This window comes from Leptodactylus fuscus, chromosome 7, assembly GCF_031893055.1.
Source record: "Leptodactylus fuscus isolate aLepFus1 chromosome 7, aLepFus1.hap2, whole genome shotgun sequence".
Lineage (NCBI taxonomy): Eukaryota > Metazoa > Chordata > Amphibia > Anura > Leptodactylidae > Leptodactylus > Leptodactylus fuscus.
The window spans coordinates 18,612,191-18,632,040 of record NC_134271.1 but is presented as its reverse complement, the minus strand read 5'-3'; the positions used below and the strand labels follow the sequence as shown (position 1 = coordinate 18,632,040).

Genomic DNA, 19,850 nt, shown 5'->3' with positions numbered 1-19,850 from the left:
GGCGAAGCGAGGAGCTGACCTGTGTCAGCTCCTTCCTTCAGCCGCATGTGTGTTCAACTCAGATCTGCGTCCTCTGGACGCAGATCTGAGTTGAAATCGGGACATACCTCCCTCCAACCGGGACCGCGGGACATGTCACCCAAATCGGGACTGTCCCGCGGAAATCGGGACGGTTGGGAGGTATGCAAATGTAACCCCACAAATTTCTACTTTAACTCTGCCCATTCCCATCCATTTCTCTTTGTGCCCCCACACAGTATAAGACCTGAGCAGTAGCCCTGACATGCTATACCTCCACCGTATAATGTCCCCACAATATAATGTCCCCCTCCATTTGCCCCCACAGTATAATGTCCCCCTCCAGCTGCCCCCACAGTATAATGCCCCCCTCCATCTGCCCCCACAGTATAATGCCCCCCTCCATCTGCCCCCACAGTATAATGTCCCCTCCAGCTGCCCCCACAGTATAATACCCACCTCCAGCTGCCCCCACAGTATAATACCCACCTCCAGCTGCCCCCACAGTATAATACCCACCTCCAGCTGCCCCCACAGTATAATGCCCACCTCCAGCTGCCCCCACAGTATAATGCCCCTCTCCATCTGCCCCCACAGTATAATACCCACCTCCAGCTGCCCCCACAGTATAATGCCCCTCTCCATCTGCCCCCACAGTATAATACCCACCCCACATCATAATTTCCCTCTACAGCTGCCCCCACAGTATAATGTTCTTCTTTAATTGCTCCCACATTATAATTTCCCCCTCCAGCTGCCCCCATAGTATAATTTCCCCCTCCAGCTGCCCCATAGTATAAGGTCCCCCTCCATCTGCCCCCACATTATGTCCTCATTAAGTTGCCCCCACAGTATAATGTTCTCCTTTAATTGCTCCAACATCATATGGTCCCCCTCCTGCTGCTCCAACTATATATAGTTCCCTCCAGTTGGCCTCCTGATTCCCCATTGTATTCACTTATTGGGTTCATCTGCATCCTGACAGTTAATCCCATTTTGGCAAATTGCGGCCAAAATTGGTATAACGGCCCCTAAGCCTTGACCACTAGGGTGGGATTTATGGGAAGAGCTCTACGCTGTTTCCATATATCTGTTGAGGTGAACAGGAGAAATCAATTTCCAGCAGATGGGGAAAGGAGTGCAAAGTTGGAATAGCTCCTATAAGTACATGTGTACATCTGATTGGTGTGGGTCCCATACCTGGACAACCATCAGCTGTTTCGGCTGCTTTGTGGTGCTGGAAGTCAGTGCTCCTATCAGGTAATAATCGCAGATCTGCAGTAACCCGCTGTCACCACAACAGAATAGGCAGGGCTGCAGCTCTTTGATAGGAGCAAAGCGTTTTCCAGCCCCATGCACAGCTGTAGCTTCCCATGTCCCGAATTGGACCCCAATGATCAGATACTGATGGGCTATCTTTTATGAAATAACCATCACAGAGTATATATTTATAGAACTATGGTTTGTGTCGTCCATCCGTTATTCTTCCTGGAAACAATATTCATACATTTCCAGGAGGAATATCAGAGGAATTACATAATGCAGAGTTTAAAAATAAAAAATTAAGATGCTATAAGCTTTACCAGTAGATCTTATATTTTACTGTGTAATATGGATTTGGTGACAGATTAATTTATGTTGACTTCTTTAGGTTGCAGGATTGGGAGAATCCGTCCGGTTATGCAGAACATGCTGGGACCTATAGTGCACTGTGTAGATTGAGAACATCAGATGTAGAATACAGAGTCAATAGACATCAGGGCAAAGCTACGAGCTACAATAATAACAACAGTCAGTAAAAAGTATTGACTTTATTCAGGAGAAATCTCAAATGAACTGTACAAGAGGTGGACGTGAAGGAACCTATCGCCCCAACCCAGTCCGGAAACAGAGCTGCACGAATATCATTTATGAGGTGGGTTGTACATAAGTTGTCCATGTATATGATATAAAGTGTACAAATACTTAAAAAATGTCTAAAGGGGTTTTTCAAGACTTACATAAATATTGATGTCCTATGCACTGTGATCAGTGGGGTCTGGCACCCCCCGTAGGTTTGAAGACGTTGGTCACAAGCACTGCAGCCTCTTTCCTATGTTAGTGATCTCACATTCATCAATCACATGGTACAGCAGCAGCTCAGCCTTATTTATGTGAATGGGACTGAGCTGCAATACCAAGCACAGTCTCTAGACTACATATCAGACTGTGTTTGGTATTCAGTGAAGAGGATGCAATGATCTGCAGTCTCTTCAACCAGCTTATCAGTGAGGGTCTTGGACCCCCACCAATAACCTAAGAATAGACCATCATTATGTAAGCCCCCCAAAAAACCTTTAACTGGTCCAAACTGTGCTGATTCATTTGATTACATATCTTTTGGGTAGTGGCTGCTGAGCTGCCCCTGAGCTAGGGGCTTTTGGCTGCATCACAGTGGCCCCTACATAGGATCCTGCCCTGATGGGGTCAGAGCGGCCATAATTTTCGATATCCTTGCAATATGTATAACTCTGTCTTCAGTAAGCTCCCCCTAGTGGTGACTCAGGCACACAATATTTGTATATGACTGAAGGGGATTCGGAGCTCTGACCCCTGTAATAATATACTCTTAAATGGATCAACACTTTTGGACTCCTTTACAATTAAAACCAAAGGAAACATAAGTACATCTCAATACAATAGACATTATTGAGCTTTTGATGAATACTAAAGGCCACAGTTGAGTGAAGGCTCAGTCTAGTCCATGGTCAAATAGTTTCTTTCCTACATCCAGGAAGAAACCCTTTTGTTAGCATATATAGCAGTGGTCCCCAATACAGTGGTCCTTGTGGTCAGAATCCTTTGCTTCTTGAAAACTGACCATTATCAGTCACAATTCCAATAACCATGAATATCTTATTTTCCCTGAAATATTTTTCACATTCTAAAACAAACCAGGCAGCAATCTGTACGGCACGGCGTCCGTATAAAGCTTCCAGTCCTTCCCATACTTGCTGGAGCATCGATGCTCATCGCGTATACAACGGTGGACTAGCAAGATGGTCATGTATATAATGTAGAAATAAGGCAGGAGATGGTCAAAGCCACAGGCTACGCAGTACGACAAGGAGCCCATCAAGTCTCCAGTGTAGTTGAAATGTCGGGCAACCCCCCAAAATCCAGAAATCATCAGTTTGCTGTAATGCCTCTTTCCATCCCCCGACGTGTAAGAACATTCAATATATCTGGGCTTTTTGCCCCAGATCACGCAGTTGCCGTTGGTGCGTCTAAACAGATCCTTCTGATGGTTAGTCATCCTGAAGATGTAGTATCCGATCAGACCAAGCAGCAAAACTCCTACTGCGTTTGTTGGAGAGAGCTGAACTGGGTTGTAAACCAAATACAGGCCCTGCAGACACAAAGAAATACACAAGATTACTATCCGAAATACCTCCAGCTCTGCCACAGTTAAAGGGATTGTCCTTTGTTTATTAATATTATTAATTTATTATTGTTTTAAATAAAGTTTACTTATAGTATAACAAAAATGTTTTTATTTAACTGTACTTTATATTAATACATCACAGTTATTAAGATCTCTGCTTGCTGACAATATGCAGGAACCTTAAAGGGGCTCTATCACTAGATTTTCGTGTTTTTAGCTAAAGATATGCCTAAATAGCCTTTAAAAAGGCTATTCAGGTGCTGCTAATCATTTGTAGAAAGACACCCCCCCCCGTTTTTATTAATTACCGTGGAAATCGATATGCAAATCAGCTCCAGGGTGCACGGTGGGCGTTCCGTGCACCCCCTTGCGTATACCTTCTGGACGCCCACTGCTGCCTCCAAGCCCTCCTCCTCCTGCTTATTTACCACTTCCATTGTCGGCTCCCTCCGGCGCGCTACTGCGCATGCTCCAGTGCCAGCTTGCAATGTTGTCTATGGGAAAATGGTGCTGGAGCATGCGCAGTAGCGGTTTCTATTGAAATCACGCGTGTGTACAGTAGCGCTCCCTCCGGCGCCGAATGCACACGCTCCAGCGCCATTTTCCCATAGAGTACATTGCGAGCTGGCGCTGGAGCATGCACAGTAGCGCGCCGGAGGGAGCGCTACTGCGCACGCACGTGACTTCAATAGAAACCGCCGACAATGGAGGCGGTGAATAAGCAGGAGGAGGAGGGCTTGGAGGCAATGGTGGGCGTCCAGAAGGTATAGGCAAGGGGGTGCACGGAATGCCCACCAAGCACCCTGAAGCTAATTTACATATTTCCACAGTAATTAATAAAAACGGGGGGGTCTTTCTACAAACGATTAGCAGCACCTGAATAGCCTTTCTAAAGGCTATTAAAGTATATATTTAGCTAAAAACACGAATATCTAGTGATAGAGCCCCGTTAATTGTGTACTTTACGGTCTTTTTCACACATCCAGATATCATGTACATATGACCCAGCTTCACTGCACATGTGTCTGAACTAGAAGACAGCGATGCATACGTGGTGTTTTTGGAAAGGCTTGAGCAAATACACCCCGTCCTTAGGGAGATCAAGCAAGCCAGATTGGGTGGGTCTAGGGCACGGCTAGTTTGACTTTTCTCCTGCATGTCTCTGAAGATGAGATCCATATTTTCATGTAAAAAATCATTAAAATACTGGTCTCTCCCTAAGGATAGACGTTATCCCCACAATCTGGTCTTTCAGCCTCTCACTTAAACCAAATCAATTCTCTCTAGGCTGCGCTGATGACGTCCAAAAAGACAGAAACGATGCCGTCCGTAGCTGAGAAACTGATTTGGTTATAACCTCACATCATGCAGCAAAGACTTCTGGGAAGTCGGGCATGTTGTTCAGGGTTGCTTGCTATAGAGGGCGGCATAACAGAGGCACTGTCTCCCTGTTTACATCTTGGGAGACAGATTTGCATATTCTTCTCATGTTCCTTTGCAGTGGAGCAACTATGGCTCTAAGTCTCCACACACCTGAGAAGGTGGTCTCTCCCTAAGGATAGACGTTATCCCCACAATCTGTATATTACCTGTAATGTGTAAAGGAAGGGCAGCCAGACACAGTCTCCCCATCCCAGGTACCAGCCAAAGTGGTCATGACAGATGTCTATTGTTTTCAGGTACCAGGCTTCGTTCCAGAAAAAATCCACAACATAGACAGCCTGTGGGCAACAAAACCGTAAAATGTCAATAAACTTTACAATTGATTTCAAGTTATTTTAATGCTGATCATAAAAGCAAGGACATTGAACTCTCCCGCCTTGAACCCTTACATGGCAGGACCTGCTTGGTTGGTAATTTATCAATAGCTGGCCGGCCTCCAGCAGACTGGGGCTATTCATTCTGCCTTGATCATAAAAGCGTACACTGTGATTGTCTGACAACTTGTTTCACTTTCCATGACAGGCAAACACAGCGATATACAGAGCAAATGAGGAAAGGAGCATTATGCAACTAACTGGAATTAATCTTCATAAATATGTTGTAGGTGAGTGTAAACTTTTCTTCCTGTTATCAGTTATGTCAGGCTGAGGAGGGGTGTAAATGTGACATGTGAATGTAATCTATTGTTCTCTGGGATCAGCCAATTTAGAGAGAGGCCAACTGTAGGACAGGTGAATACAGTCTGTGAATACAAGCTAAGGCCCAGAAACACAGCGTTCTTGGCTACTACGGAAACCCAGTGGAAAAACCCTGGCGTTTTATAGTTCATTTCATCTCCTCTACATATTGCAGACAAAACATTTTTATATAAACTTGTGTGAATTTAGGCTTCAGTTCCATCTACATGAATACGTGCATTGTTAATGTGCTAGCACACTGATGCGTTATATTGTAATGGCCCTATATATATATATATATATATATATATATATATATATATATATATATATATATATATATATGCCCGTGTATTGTGATGGGTCTGTGTACAGCCGTGAGCCCTGGGTAAAATTCAGGACAGGACCTATACAGGTACCATCCATGTGCCGGCCATGTTGCACACAGTCATGTGCATGTGCCTTAGGCTAAGGCCCCACGTAGTGAACCGCCATTAAAGATCACTGTAGAAAAAAATGCAGCGAAAAATAATCACGTTTTTTCCACAGTGTTTTCCATTGAATTTTTCTCTTGCCGCCTTGGGCTGCACTCTCGGTCCTATGCATGAGACCTTAACAGAAAATAAAGGATCGTTGATCATACCTGCAGAATGTTAACAAGGATCATTGAGTTTGTGATCTGCCCGTATAATTCTTGTTGCTTTGCGGCATACGAGAGGTTAATTAATGTCCAGGCGACAATTCCAGGGCGTCCATTGAAGAAAAGCTTAAAGTCGAACCATTTCCCAATGCGAGGGTTAAATTCAATCCCCATCATGTAGTCATAGATAATGTTACCAGTGAATTTACTGCAAAAATATAGAATTAAAATTGATATAACTGATCATTTTATATAGTTGTATTTCTATCGATAGTTGTAAAATAACATTTTCCCTCAGTTTTGTTTTTGCTTTGTGTTTTACACCTCATTCTTATATGAAATATGGAGTGACAGCTATTTGTTTGCAAATTTCTTTACTCAAAGTCTTTGTCACTTGTCAGTCACACTATGCTTGCATGTTGTGTAGTTCTATGGACTGTGGCTGTCAAAAAGCAAGCTCTATGTGTAACCTCAGGTAACACGCTGTCATGAATCTTATGAGAAAAAATTGATTTTTATCAATACATCTCTGAGTAATGAGCAACAGACAGAAACTATACAGTAATAGTGAGTTGTCTATCTGTTATTGTTTCTCCGCTCATGGATTAGCTTTGATCGGGGTTGGTTTTATCTGTTCTGTGTCGTTTTGTCTTTCTGTGTCATTGACTTTACTATGTGGCATAGGTTCCCTATGGTGGGGACTGCGGCCAGTGTCATGCTGGGCTCCCTCTGGTGGTGACTGCGGCCGGTGTCATGCTGGGCTCCCTCTAGTGGTCACTGTGGCCAGGGACATGTTATTCTCTCGTATGGAATATGTTCTTTCTCATGGTGGTTATGGTCAGTGGTATGTTACTATATAATATGGAATTTGCTCCCTCTAGGGGTTACAGTGGCATGTTACTATCTTCTATGGCACAAGCTCCCTCTAGTGGTGACTGTGGCTGGCTTCATTTTAGACTCCCTCTAGTAGTCACTGCGGCCAGAGACATGTTACTATCATATTGGATAGTCTCTCTCTTCTGTTGCCTTCGGCCTGCGGTATGTTACTATATAATATGGCATAATCTCCCTCTAGTGGTGACAGCAGCAAGTTACTATATTTTATGGAATAGGCCTCCTCTAGCGGCGTTTGCAGCCAGCCGCATGTTACTTTACAATATGGAATAGGAATGTTCTTCTACAACTCTGTTTCCATTCTGCCTTCTGCTTCTACATTTACCTCTCATTCTGTGTCTTACTGCGAGTGTCTCACACCTTGTCTTTTTGTTTGTTTGTTTGTTTGTTTGTCATTGCCCTCATTAGGGTGGTTTACCGTCTTCTGTTTGTTTCGGTTTTATGTGATCTGTACTTCCTGTGTCTCTGTTTGCTTTATTGGTTATAAATAAAGAATTAAAAAAAACAACTATATAGTAAAACAGAGAGGAACCCACTGACGCCGCGATGCATCATTCTGATGTCACATAGCCCTTTCTGATATCACATAGCCCTTTATGGTATCGAGCTCAGTGTGATGTCACAATGCTCCAATATGATGTCACAATGACCCAATATGATGACATAAAAATCATAGTGTCATCACTAGGCCCCACTGTGATGTCACACTGCCCCATTATGGTATCACAATGCCCTTCTGTACCGTAATAATAGCCTATTGTGATGTCACAATCTCCAATTTATCTCCCTGTAATCTGTATCATACAGAACAAATTGCCATCTTACCAGTCCTTGACATTTGTCGGGAACAAGTAGGCTTTGATCAAGGCAAACGTGGAGACAGAGTATCCCAGTATATTAGTACACCACAATAAGGGAATCCAGTTGTCAATGATGATGGTGGGAGAGAACCAGTGGAAATAATAGGCGTTAGCGAACCAGAGGATGTGCGTTATGATCCAGGCCTGGAGCCCATTGATCTGGTACTTGTTAATGATACCTGGAGGAGACATAGCACAGGCTTATTTGTACATGTAGCAGGCTGATGTCATTGCAGAGCGTGTTAATAATTCATTACAGGATGTGTACCTATAGACACATAAAGTCTGCACCTATAACGAAACAGAACATAGAATTGTAATTCATTATATTATCGACCTGTTCACTGGAACAATGTATTCGGCTAACTGTGCCAGACCTATAGAGAATGAATGGAGCCGTCACTAAATGGACACAGGAATTGTGTTCCCATAATTGATGGGATCCCCAGTGATTGGCCCCTAGTGATACATAGATGATCAATGGTTTTCTTCGGCCAATCCCCATAAAATGAATGTATTATACATTTTTATCAGGACTCACCAGCTGGTGTTCGTGCTCCTTCTTGGACACCTCCAACATAACCAGGGAGAAACTTATGGCAGATATCTGGTAGTAACATGTACAGGAACACCTACAACATTAACACATTGGACATAAGGGAGTTGTTTAAATTTCTCATGGATCCCAAAAAGGAACAGACTCCTGTACTCATCAGGGTGTATCTCAGTTCCTCTCTTTAGTTACCTGAAAAGAGACCCAGGCGGCATAGATGTACACAGCTTTCCAGGTGAGCAGCGGCGTCTTCTTCCAAATATCAGACAGCTGAGTTTTTCCAGAGTACAAATCAAGGACGGGGCCAGTGAGGGCGCACTGGTACTGGTCACATGACATCACAAAATAATAGACAATAAGGGGCGCAAACATCAGGAGGAAGATGACGCCACCCAAAGAAAACCAGTCCACCTCCCTGTAAGTAGTCAGTACAGAGATCATGTTATAGTGTAACATACACAATACACAAATTATGTTATATACAAAATCTACTGAATCAGCTAATTCTTTGTAGTGCCTGTTTCTAAAAATGTTGGGTCATCCATCTTTCCCAGACTACTGAATGGCGTGAATAGGTTTAAGGTTCTGTGTAGAATCAATTACCCTTCATTTCTCTATCATTATAGTGACTACAGCTCTTAAACTGGTTACCTGCAGCCGCCACTAGAGGGAGTACACTGAATACTGTCTTATCACTCAGTTCAGTTTAGCCCTTAAGCCCCCTCTAGTGGTGGAGAGAGATAGAACATTATGTTTTAATTCATGTCTACGCAGATGATTTGGAGCTCTGTATCAGGAAAACTGCTCTAGCTACTATAAAGATATACTCTGAACCTAGTTTGGAATACAAAAGCATAATGATATTCAGGACGGATGTTTTTATGGAAGCTGCTACTGCAAAAACTGCCCAAAATTGGGTGCCATTATATGCAGGAATCACCCGCATCTTCCACTGGTTTCAACATTTGCAAGGATAGGGTAAATCTGTACCAAATACTGACCACAGCACACATCAGTTTGCACTGCAGACTTTGGTATAATCTCATCCACCATGCTGACAGTGTACAATGCAGCAGGTTAGACTCTGGTGGCTAATATGTTGCATTGAGGTAGCCTTAGGTTTGTTTTCTTTAAATAGAATTTGTTTGGTGGTCTGTGACTAATAATACCGGCGATTTTCTTACCAGGCTCGCCCCCATTGGCCGTCATGCTCTTTTGCACCGTTAGCTATTTTCTTGTGCTCTCCTCTTGATGCATTTTGTCTCCGCCGTTCGCCCATTTTTATACTAAAGGATAGAGAGGAATAAAATATCACAGTCAGGCTTTTCACTATACTATAAAAGCATGCCACAGAATTGGAAATCCACACAGAAAAAAATGCTACATGTGAATGGAGAGTTCAGAAAATTCATTCACCTATATGGGATTATGTATCAATGGTATTTTTGGTGCAGAATTGGCACTGAAAATCTGCAATAGATCTGCCATATCTCAAAGTAGCCTTGCAATTCCACTCTTTCACAGGCATGTCACGTTGTTTGCTTTATTTTCACATTGAGTTAGAAACTCGTACGGGCCACAGCTCAGTTGGCTAACACTGTTGAATAATATTGGGTGTCATTTGTGAGTGTCAAAACATTGAGCGATGTGGCTTTTACCTATCGGGCGACCCCAACTATGGCATGGAACCCCAGAGATCAGAAGGAGTCCCCACTGACCACATACAGACCGGCAATTATACTAAGAGGGCACTAGGGGGATCCCCAAACATAACTTTCTTGGGGCTGCTTCCACTACCTGTGTTTGTATCCTTAAGCTTCCAGCACGGCTTTTTCTTACCGAGGCTCAGTTTCTGCAGCCATACACGTTAAAATTCGGATGGCTGCCTGATTTGTTTTACAGCAAATTTTAATTTTTTTTATGTTGAAGGTGGGATCGTTTGTACGATAAAAAATCTCCGCAAAACAAAGTGATTTGACGCAAGCTGACTGATGATCAGCCAAAAGCGGTCAATCATACCAAACACTGGTGTTTTTGCCTAGGAACCTAGCAAAAATATCCAACATCTCATCTCTGGCCAACTGGTCAACAATCAAGATATCACTTGATGGTTGAAATGGACAATTTGGCTATTTTGGCTGATGAAAAACCAATGTGTATTGCAAAGGATAGGTCATCAGTATATATATATATTTTTTTTTTTAATGTAGATTGTGAGCCCCACAAATAGCTCACAATATACATTTTTTTCCTATCAGTATGTCTTTGGAATATGGGATGGAAATCCATGCAAACACGGGGAGAACATACAAACTCCTTGCAGATGGTTTTTTGCCCTTGGCAGGATTTGAACACCAGATCTCCAGCACTGCAAGGCTGCAGTGCTAACCACTGAGCCACCGTGTGGCCCCCGGTCACCAGTATATGATGTGTCGTGGTTCGACCCCCAGACCCTGCACAGATCAGTTGCTGGAAGCTGCTAGTGAATGGGGAGCTTTTGCAGAACGGCTCCTATACAAGCACAGCAGCTCCATCCACTGTATAGTGGTTGATTCAGGGAACTGCAGTATCGCTCCTATTACTTGTATAGGAGCAGTTCTGCACATGCTCCTTGCTGTCCACTAGCATCTTCCAGCACCCGTAGCCTGTTGCACGAGCTGATCTGTTTAAGGTCCAGGTGTCAGACCCCAACAGATCACATACTGATGACCTACCCTGTAGATAGATCATCAGTAGGAAAAATACCAATTTGGGTTTGGAAAACCCCCTTTAAGGAAAAAATGTCAAACCTCTCTTGCAGTTTAGACCACTATGTCTCTACACTACAGTACTGTCAAATAACAAAGCTAAGAAGTTTCTACAATTGAAGTGAATATCGCCAGTGGGCTAAACTGTATTTTTTTTAGTCCTCAGTTGACATCCATTCATTCATGCATAAAGCAGTCAGGTTTTTTTTCCATTTGCTTCCTTCGATGTTTGCTTGGTGACAGCTGTCACCTTACTTGGGGTGCATGACGTACCCAATATAGTCATTATCAGCGTCTTGATGGATAAAGCTTTTAAAGCTTTTTCCTTTACGCACCTTCAAGCATGTCAGGTCAGGCTAATACACCGCTTTGATCTGTTATACATTAGTCATATCCGCATAGTCAGTCTGTATTCAGTCCTGTATTTCATGCAAATGTATCCCTAATAGCCCTATGACTAAATAGTAATGGTGTGGACTGACCGGTGTCACAAGGTCCTACCTATTGGTAGTCATTATGCTGATACAGCAAGTCATGCACGGGATGAATATTGTTGCATATATTATTTATGTAGGGTGCCATAATAGTTAGGGGTCGATTTACTAATGGAATGAATCGTCATTGTAGTATGCTTGTGTAAATGAAGAGATTGTAACAGGACATACGGGGTCATTTAGGGAGAAAACCGGTGAAATGGGTGACCTTATGAATTATTTTTACACTGAGTGACTCTCAATTCTGCCTTCAGGATGGAAGTTTAGGTATCCTATTGTATATCTAGAGTTAAAGGCTAAATAATTGATGACCTTTCTTTAGGATTGATCATCAATTATAGATTGGCAGGGTCTTCAGCTGTTAGAAGAGGCAGATGCGGTCTGATAAACGCTGCCAAGCACAGCGCCTTACATTGCATAGTGGCTGTGCTTGGTATCACAGCTCAACCCATTCACTTGAATGGGACTGAGCAGCAATAAGGCCATGGAATGATGAACGTGGCGTCACATGGCCTGCTATTGTCAAACAATTGATCCATGGAGGTCCCGAATGTCAGACCCCACGGATCTTCACTGTGTACATACATTACATTACTTATCAACATCATTGTCACTTATTAACATGATTATTTGGCGAACATTATTATATGTCCTGGCTAATGCTCCTGTTTGAATAGAGAATAAGGTCTGCAAAACATGAATGTTTTCCCTTAAAAGTTCAAGGAATGGGGTAAAGCAAGCACATCAGTTATTTAGAAAGGGGGTATGTATTTGGTTAGAAATGGTCATGTGAATAGGACCTTTTAGATTGGGCAATGGTTAACAGATCTTCTCATGCACATATATCATTGCTGCATTTAGATGATGGACACTATGTCAGCAGACACGCTGGTAATAGACTGTGACCTTGTTTCTTTACTCTTTGCACCCATTAGTATCTTCTACAGTGAGAATCCTATTCTTATCAGCCGCAGGATCATAGAACCTCTGCCCTGTGATATCAATGACCAGCACAGCAAACCGTCAAGGCTATGTGGATTCAGTAAGATAGCTGGGAGTTCCTCGAATGTGCATGTTTGTCTCAACTTAGAATGCATAACTCCTTTCAATAGGATGATAAGTGGCTGCCAGGTTCATATTGCATGGGGAGATACTGCCTTGGAAGTTTACTGCAATTTCTTTAGCAGAATTTCTCCATTTGCATTGCAATGAATCTGTGGTAGATTCTGTCATTGACCGGCAGGCCTACATCATGTTCTCAAATCTGCATATTTTGTAAACCCTATTCACATGCATTGTATTATACTTATTTGCAGATTTTTATTGATCCTCACGAAGAAGGCCTAAGGGTAGGTTGGTGGCTTTTGCTTGCAAAAAAGTGAGTAAAAATTGCTGAAAAAATGGGATTGTGAAGATACCCCGCAGTAGACCTCTGAGTTGGGACTTCTAGTTTTCCATGTTAGGCGACATGCACACGACCGTGTCCGTGTCGGCGGGCAGTAATGTTATCTGTGTGCTGCCTGTGCACTGCGGCCCCATTCATTGGGACCAGTGAGCACGGTCTGCAAAACGGACAGGCATAGGACCTGTCCTGTGTTTTGCATACGGCCCCATACACCTGACCGTGAAAATATACAGTTGTGTGTATGGGACCATAGAAATGAGTGGGTAAGTGTGCTAGCTGTGACAAATATGGCTAGCATACTGACTGTGCACATAGTCATGTGCATGAAGCCTTAGGCTATATTCAGATAGTACAGTTGGGTTAAGATTTTTAGGGCTAGTTCACACGGGCACAGAATGGCATATTTTGGTCCTCATTTTGAAGTGGGAATAGGACCAAAATGCGCTTGCCGCGACTGTCACGGCTTCCAACGGTCGTGGCTTCCCGCTCTGGAGTAGGCCCAAATGAATGGTTCGGAGGGTGCTGCCACGAGGCGGACGCCACGGCTGAACCAGCCGCAGAATCCGCCTGAAGAAAGGGCAGGTCGCTTCTTTTTTCCGTGAGCGGCAACATAACATTCACAGAAAAAAGAAAGCTAGCGGTCTACATAGATCTCTATCGTGAGGAGGCAGATTCTGACGTGGATGCAGCGCCAAAATCCTTCCCCTCTTGCCCCGTGAGCCTTAGTATGCCGCAAAAACTGCACACAGTTATTTGCTGTGGTTTTGCAGTTTTATTGAGCTTCACCTGTGCTAGCTGCAGAACTGCTGCACAACTGCACCATCTGAATACACCCTTACCACCCTAAACTGTCCTGCAGAGGCAAGAAAGCTGTGTGTTGTCTGATAGACACTATAAAGTTTTCATTAGTTTGTTTAGATTAGGAAAGCCCAGAGATTTTATCAGTCTGACACAGTTTCTAGCACAGCAATGCCCTTCATAATCCTATCAGTCATGTGTTATCAGCTTGTGCTGAAGTCCAGCAGATAATTCTGGAGATACCAGAGACAACCTCTGAACCACTGAAAGCAGAATTCAGCTCAAGGATTCTTATTATGTGAAGTAAGATGTAATACAGTACTTCACTGACTGAGGCTCGGCTCACATCTGCGCCCGGTCTTGGTACAGGGATTCCGTTACCCTCTCCGCAAGAAAAATCCAGAGAGAAAAACCCTGCAAGCAGCACTTTTTTTATCTGCATTTTTTGTCCTTTTCGGGCGGAAACCGAACAGAAACCACGCACACCCCATTAAAGTCTATTGGGTTCACCGGTTTCCTAAGGGGCCGTTCACACGGAGTAACACGCCACGCATTCAGGCACGTATACACGTGTCAGAGCGCGGCGCTTCAAAACAGATCCCATTCATTTCAATACGCGCGTAATACATTGAAAGCAATAGGGAAAAAAGCCTCCCATTGATTTCAATGGGGAGCACACGTATGCCGGCTCCCATTCAAGTCAATGGGAGCTGCTTTTAACGCGCTCATTCTGAACGTGTTTTTACGATCAGAATGAGCACAGCGTTACATCGTGTGAAGGCTCCCAGGGTCCATTCACGCGGAGGAATTTGGTGTGGAATTTCAGCGCTGAAAAAAAAAGCCTCCCATTGGACAAGTAGTTATTAAAGCACACACATCAGGATCCTCCAAAAATGCAAGAAAAATATAAGAAAACTAGGTAAAATGTAAAAGACGGAAAATTCTGTAGGTCAGGAAATCTTGAACTATCACACTTGTCAGGACAGACAGCACATGACTACAATGTGACTAGATGCTTGTGGCTACAACCACAGAATGAGAGACAATGTGACAGAGAGGAACATCCTGGTTTCATAAGTATGAAGTTACGTTTTTCAGAAACAACGTTTACCTTAGTGAAAGCTTGTTATAATATATGTGATAATCACTTTACATAACACATTCAGTCCCTGTGTATATACTTTATACTAATCCTCCATTATAGCCAGAGCTATACTCAGAGCTAGTAGTACAGTCACTAAGTACAAGGGCTTAACTAAGAAAGATTGGGCCCCGTAGAAAACTGGTGTAATCACACTGCTGGTGTTGTCACTGTGTACATACATTACTTATCCTGTACTGATCCTGAGTTACATCCTTTATTATACTCCAGAGCTGCGCTCACTATTCTGCTGGTACAGTCACTATATACATACATTACATTACTTATCCTGTACTGATCCTGAGTTACATCCTGTATTATACTCCAGAGCTGCACTCACTATTCTGCTGGTACAGTCACTATATACATACATTACATTACTTATCCTGTACTGATCCTGAGTTACATCCTTTATTATACTCCAGAGCTGCGCTCACTATTCTGCTGGTACAGTCACTGTGTACATACATTACTTATCCTGTATTATATCCCAGAGCTGCGCTCACTATTCTGCTGGTACAGTCACTGTGTACATATATTACATTACTTATCCTGTACTGATCCTGAGTTACATCCTGTATTATACTCCAGAGCTGCGCTCACTATTCTGCTGGTACAGTCACTGTGTACATACATTACATTACTTATCCTGTACTGATCCTGAGTTACATCCTGTATTATACTCCAGAGCTGCACTCACTATTCTGCTGGTACAGTCACTATATACATACATTACATTACTTATCCTGTACTGATCCTGAGTTACATCCTTTATTATACTCCAGAGCTGCGCTCACTATTCTGCTGGTACAGTCACTGTGTACATACATTACATTACTTATCCTGTATTATATCCCAGAGCTGCGCTCACTATTCTGCTGGTACAGTCACTGTGTACATACATTACTTATCCTGTACTGATCCTGAGTTACATCCTGTATTATATCCCAGAGCTGCGCTCACTATTCTGCTGGTACAGTCACTGTGTACATACATTACATTACTTATCCTGTACTGATCCTGAGTTACATCATGTATTATACTCCAGAGCTGCACTCACTATTCTGCTGGTGCAGTCACTGTGTACATACATTACTTATCCTGTACTGATCCTGAGTTATCCTATTAATTGTGTCTCTCCACAAACTTGCTGACTGTTTCCAATAACAGCGAGCTTTGCATGTATATGCAGTTGTACATGTCCAGTGAATACATTCAGTAGATCATTGGTCCTGCATTATATCATGTGAATACAGCCTACAATTTTGCTGCAGATTGTCAGGACACGCCTGGAGTTGTAGTTTTGTCATGGCTGGAAAGCTTTAAGGTAGGAGACATTGGCCTGAGGTTCTGTGTTAGTCTGTGAACCCATTTGGGAGAAGGCTGTGGATGTGTCTTATCTTAACAGGTCTGAGTTGACATTTCCTGTGTGAAATTTGTAGCTGGAGGCAAAAGGCAAGGAATGTAATGGAGAATACCCACTGAGACCCGAAACAAAGAGGTAACTTCAAAGGTCAGACTATATAGACTGTGCTACTTGTGAGTGACAAGGGACACAGCCCAGTGATCTGCAAGTGAAGATGACGCTCTGATGTGATGACAGGGCTTCACTTATTGTGTGTGTATATAGTATATAGAGTTCAGCTTACTTCCTGCAACTTTGGCTTTTTCGGATAATTTCAGTAAGATAATTCCCAGTGTAATCTATCATCCTTTCTTCTTAATGAATATTTCTAGAAGTGCACTGTACAGCATAGCCCGAAAAATGTCGGTTTGTGGCTTAGCAACTGGCGCTTCAGCCAGCCGGTGACACCACTGGGTATCCATGTTCCTGCGGTGACAAGCTGTGTCGCTATACTGGAGAAAGCATAGCAAAGTATGGTAAAAATAAAGTAAGGCTGGGTTCACATCTGTGCTCTGTGGATACCTTACGAATCTCGTGGATCCCATCGACTATAATGGGGTCCGTGTGGGGTTTCTGCTCCCCCTCGGAGACAGGAACGGAATCCCCAAATGTACAAGCACTGGTGTGAACCCACCTTCATAAAATGAAGTGCTTAGGGTAACTGAAGACACAGGGGTATTTGACCTCTGGGGTCACTGGACCCCTGCTAATCACCTTAATGAAGGGCCTTCAGGGCTGCTTCATTGTTTACATCTAATCCGCACATGCCATACATCACACCATACAGTTAGCACCAGCTGTTGTGGATATTGCAGCTTTGTTCTCTTAGGTCCCATCACACTTTGGAAATTCAAGATTTTAAGGCGGTCTTACTTGTCCGTTATCCCCAGAAACAATGTGACCCACCAGCTTGAGGCTTATGTCGCGGGGTCTGCGGCTGAAACGATCGCGGAATCTGTAGCTTATTTTATCAGCGTCCTTTGTTGGCCTCTGCCTCTCGTTGAAAATAATGAATGGAAGATTCCAAATGTAATTTGGAGCCGATTTTGAGGCAGAAGCCACCCCAAAATCAGCGCCAAATTTGCCAGTGTGTACTTACCTATTGGATATAGGTACGCATTCAGTATTTGCATGTTGAAAATCAGCATGTATGTGCATGGAAATTCGCACAGAAAATCTGATGTTATTGCAGATTTTCATATACGTTCAGATTTCAGTGAACATTTTGATGTGAATCTTTCTAAAATCGGCACCATAGGTCAAAAAACATCAGCATCATGTGCATATGTAATAGGATTTCTGATTGATTTAATGCAGATAGATTACATTGCTCATTTTACGCCTTAGCTTTTGGTATAAAATCTGTACATAAGCCTGATGGTGTGCATGTACCCTACTTCAGCCAAACACCACAGCCCCTTCATACAACTAAATGGTGGAGGTGCCAAGGTTTGGACCCACACCGATCTCATAGTGATGGCCCACGGTACCCCAATTCTGGAGAAACCCCTTAGTGTTATTATAACATTGTAGGCATCATTCACATTTGCAATTGTAAAAAACAAACAGCATTGCCATATCTATGATCGGATCCCAACAAGCCCCATTGTTGGTAATGGGGTGCATCAGGTTCCCATCATGGTGTTCATAATGTTACTGGATTAATTCTGGTCTACTAATGGACAAGAACAAAGGACACCATGACACTAGTGTAAACCTAGCATCACAACTACACCTATAGTGAAAAAAACTCAAGCAGATTGTGGAGGGTATGTAGCGATACCAGTCACTACCCGCCCTGGACCCTGAGGGGGCACCAAAGGTACCTCTGCCACAAAAATAGGCCTCTATACTAAATGGCACAGGAAAGGTACAGATTTTGCATTGGGTTCCGGGATCCTCAAGTTACGCCCCCGATTATGGGGACATTGACCTGTGTATGTCCATCTTGAGGGTATATTCACACACGGCAGATTTGTTGCAGTCATTTTGGTACCTTTCCCATTCCCCTGAAATCCATGCACTCCTACCAGAATAAGACCACTCTGTATGAAACTTTCATCGTAATTTCTGCAACAAAACTGCCACATGGGAATAGACCCTTAGCCTGCTGCAGTCTTTTTGTAGACCTCTCTATAGGAATAAGGAACGTGGCCATAAACTTTACATTATCGTGCGAACTAAACCATATCGTCTCCATTATCAGATCCTGTACGGGCAGGACACCGCGAATCTATACTATTTCGAAGGTAAAGTGTACGCTAAGTGCAAAGTCCACATAAAGAGCTGCAAATAAAAGTGAACGAAATACACAAAGAGGTCTTTGTATTTGCCCATTATAACCGCCCATCATATAAGCCATGTCACATTCTTTCCAGGACATGCTGAGACTTTTAGTCCTTTCATGCTGGATACTGTTGTAAAGGTTCCTTGCAATATTCTTCCATTGACTACCATGTTGCTTTACCCTTATACAATGTAACAACATGCAACATTTCTCTCTGCAAAACACGATTCAGAGATTCGACTCCAGGGAATTTTTTTTTGTCTTTTTAGAAACCCCCCAAAAAACTAAGAAATACCATTATAATGTGGGTGATTTACCTGCTTTGTGCGTCTGTGTGTCAGGGCCTGCTTCCATGCAGATTCTTTGTGCTGGCAGGATAATGTCTGCAGGCAGCTCTTCCTCCACCTCCCCTCGCCTTGCTGATCTCCTCCCCTTGTGTGACACACTCGGCCTAATCGCCAATGACACCAGCCACAGCAAACACATCATCTACTCACATACTTCTGGATTGGTGCAGACGCCTCAAACCACCATCTGAGACCAGCATGTTACCATAACAATATCTAGACTTGTTCTGGATGGATGTATCAAAGAAAGGATGTACAAATATGCTGCGGATCTCGTTACACTGTATATACTTATGTTTATATACACATTGTCTGTGTGTATATATATATATATATATATATATATATATATATATATATATATATATACATACACGTGGACAAAATTCTTGGTCCCCCCTCGTTTAATGATAGAAAAACCCATAATGGTCACAGAAATAACTTGAATGTGACAAAAGTAATAATAACCAAACTACATGTTGAGAAGCCACAAAGCTTCTGGAAGAAGGTCTTATGGACAGATGAGACAAAAATCAATTTTGTCCACATATATATATATATATTTACCGTATCATGCAAACATTTTAGGCCCAGTTCACATTTGCATTCGGGCCATTCAGTTCCCCTCTCCGCATGAAAAATGTGGAGAGAAAAGCGCTGCAAGCAAGTGGAAACCACATGGACCCCATTATAGTCTATGGGGTCTTCAGGTTTCCT

The 19,850-nt window shown here is 43.0% G+C and overlaps 1 protein-coding gene across 1 annotated transcript; it reads right to left on the bottom strand.

Moving 5' to 3' along the window:
• Positions 1–1,819: 1,819 nt before the first annotated feature.
• DHCR7 (7-dehydrocholesterol reductase) lies at positions 1,820–19,197 on the bottom strand. Its single transcript, XM_075281217.1, has 8 exons — positions 19,104–19,197; positions 9,694–9,795; positions 8,702–8,924; positions 8,498–8,588; positions 7,922–8,135; positions 6,206–6,410; positions 5,032–5,163; positions 1,820–3,406 (listed from the first exon to the last, which is right to left on the bottom strand). Exons 2-8 carry the CDS (start codon positions 9,786–9,788, stop codon positions 2,942–2,944), a joined length of 1,425 nt encoding a protein of 474 aa, XP_075137318.1. The 5' UTR covers positions 9,789–9,795; positions 19,104–19,197; the 3' UTR covers positions 1,820–2,941.
• Between the last annotated feature and the right edge of the window lie 653 nt (positions 19,198–19,850).

Bases quoted from the DNA above. Each gene is read 5' to 3' on its own strand.
- DHCR7 (XM_075281217.1), bottom strand. From the start codon at position 9,788: ATGGGCGAACGGCGGAGACAAAATGCATCAAGAGGAGAGCACAAGAAA. The intron at 8,925-9,693 runs GTAAGAAAATCG...GACTACTTACAG, and splicing joins GGCCAATGGGGGCGAGCCTG to GGAGGTGGACTGGTTTTCTT. The intron at 6,411-7,921 runs GTAAGATGGCAA...ATATTTTTGCAG, and splicing joins CCGACAAATGTCAAGGACTG to TAAATTCACTGGTAACATTA.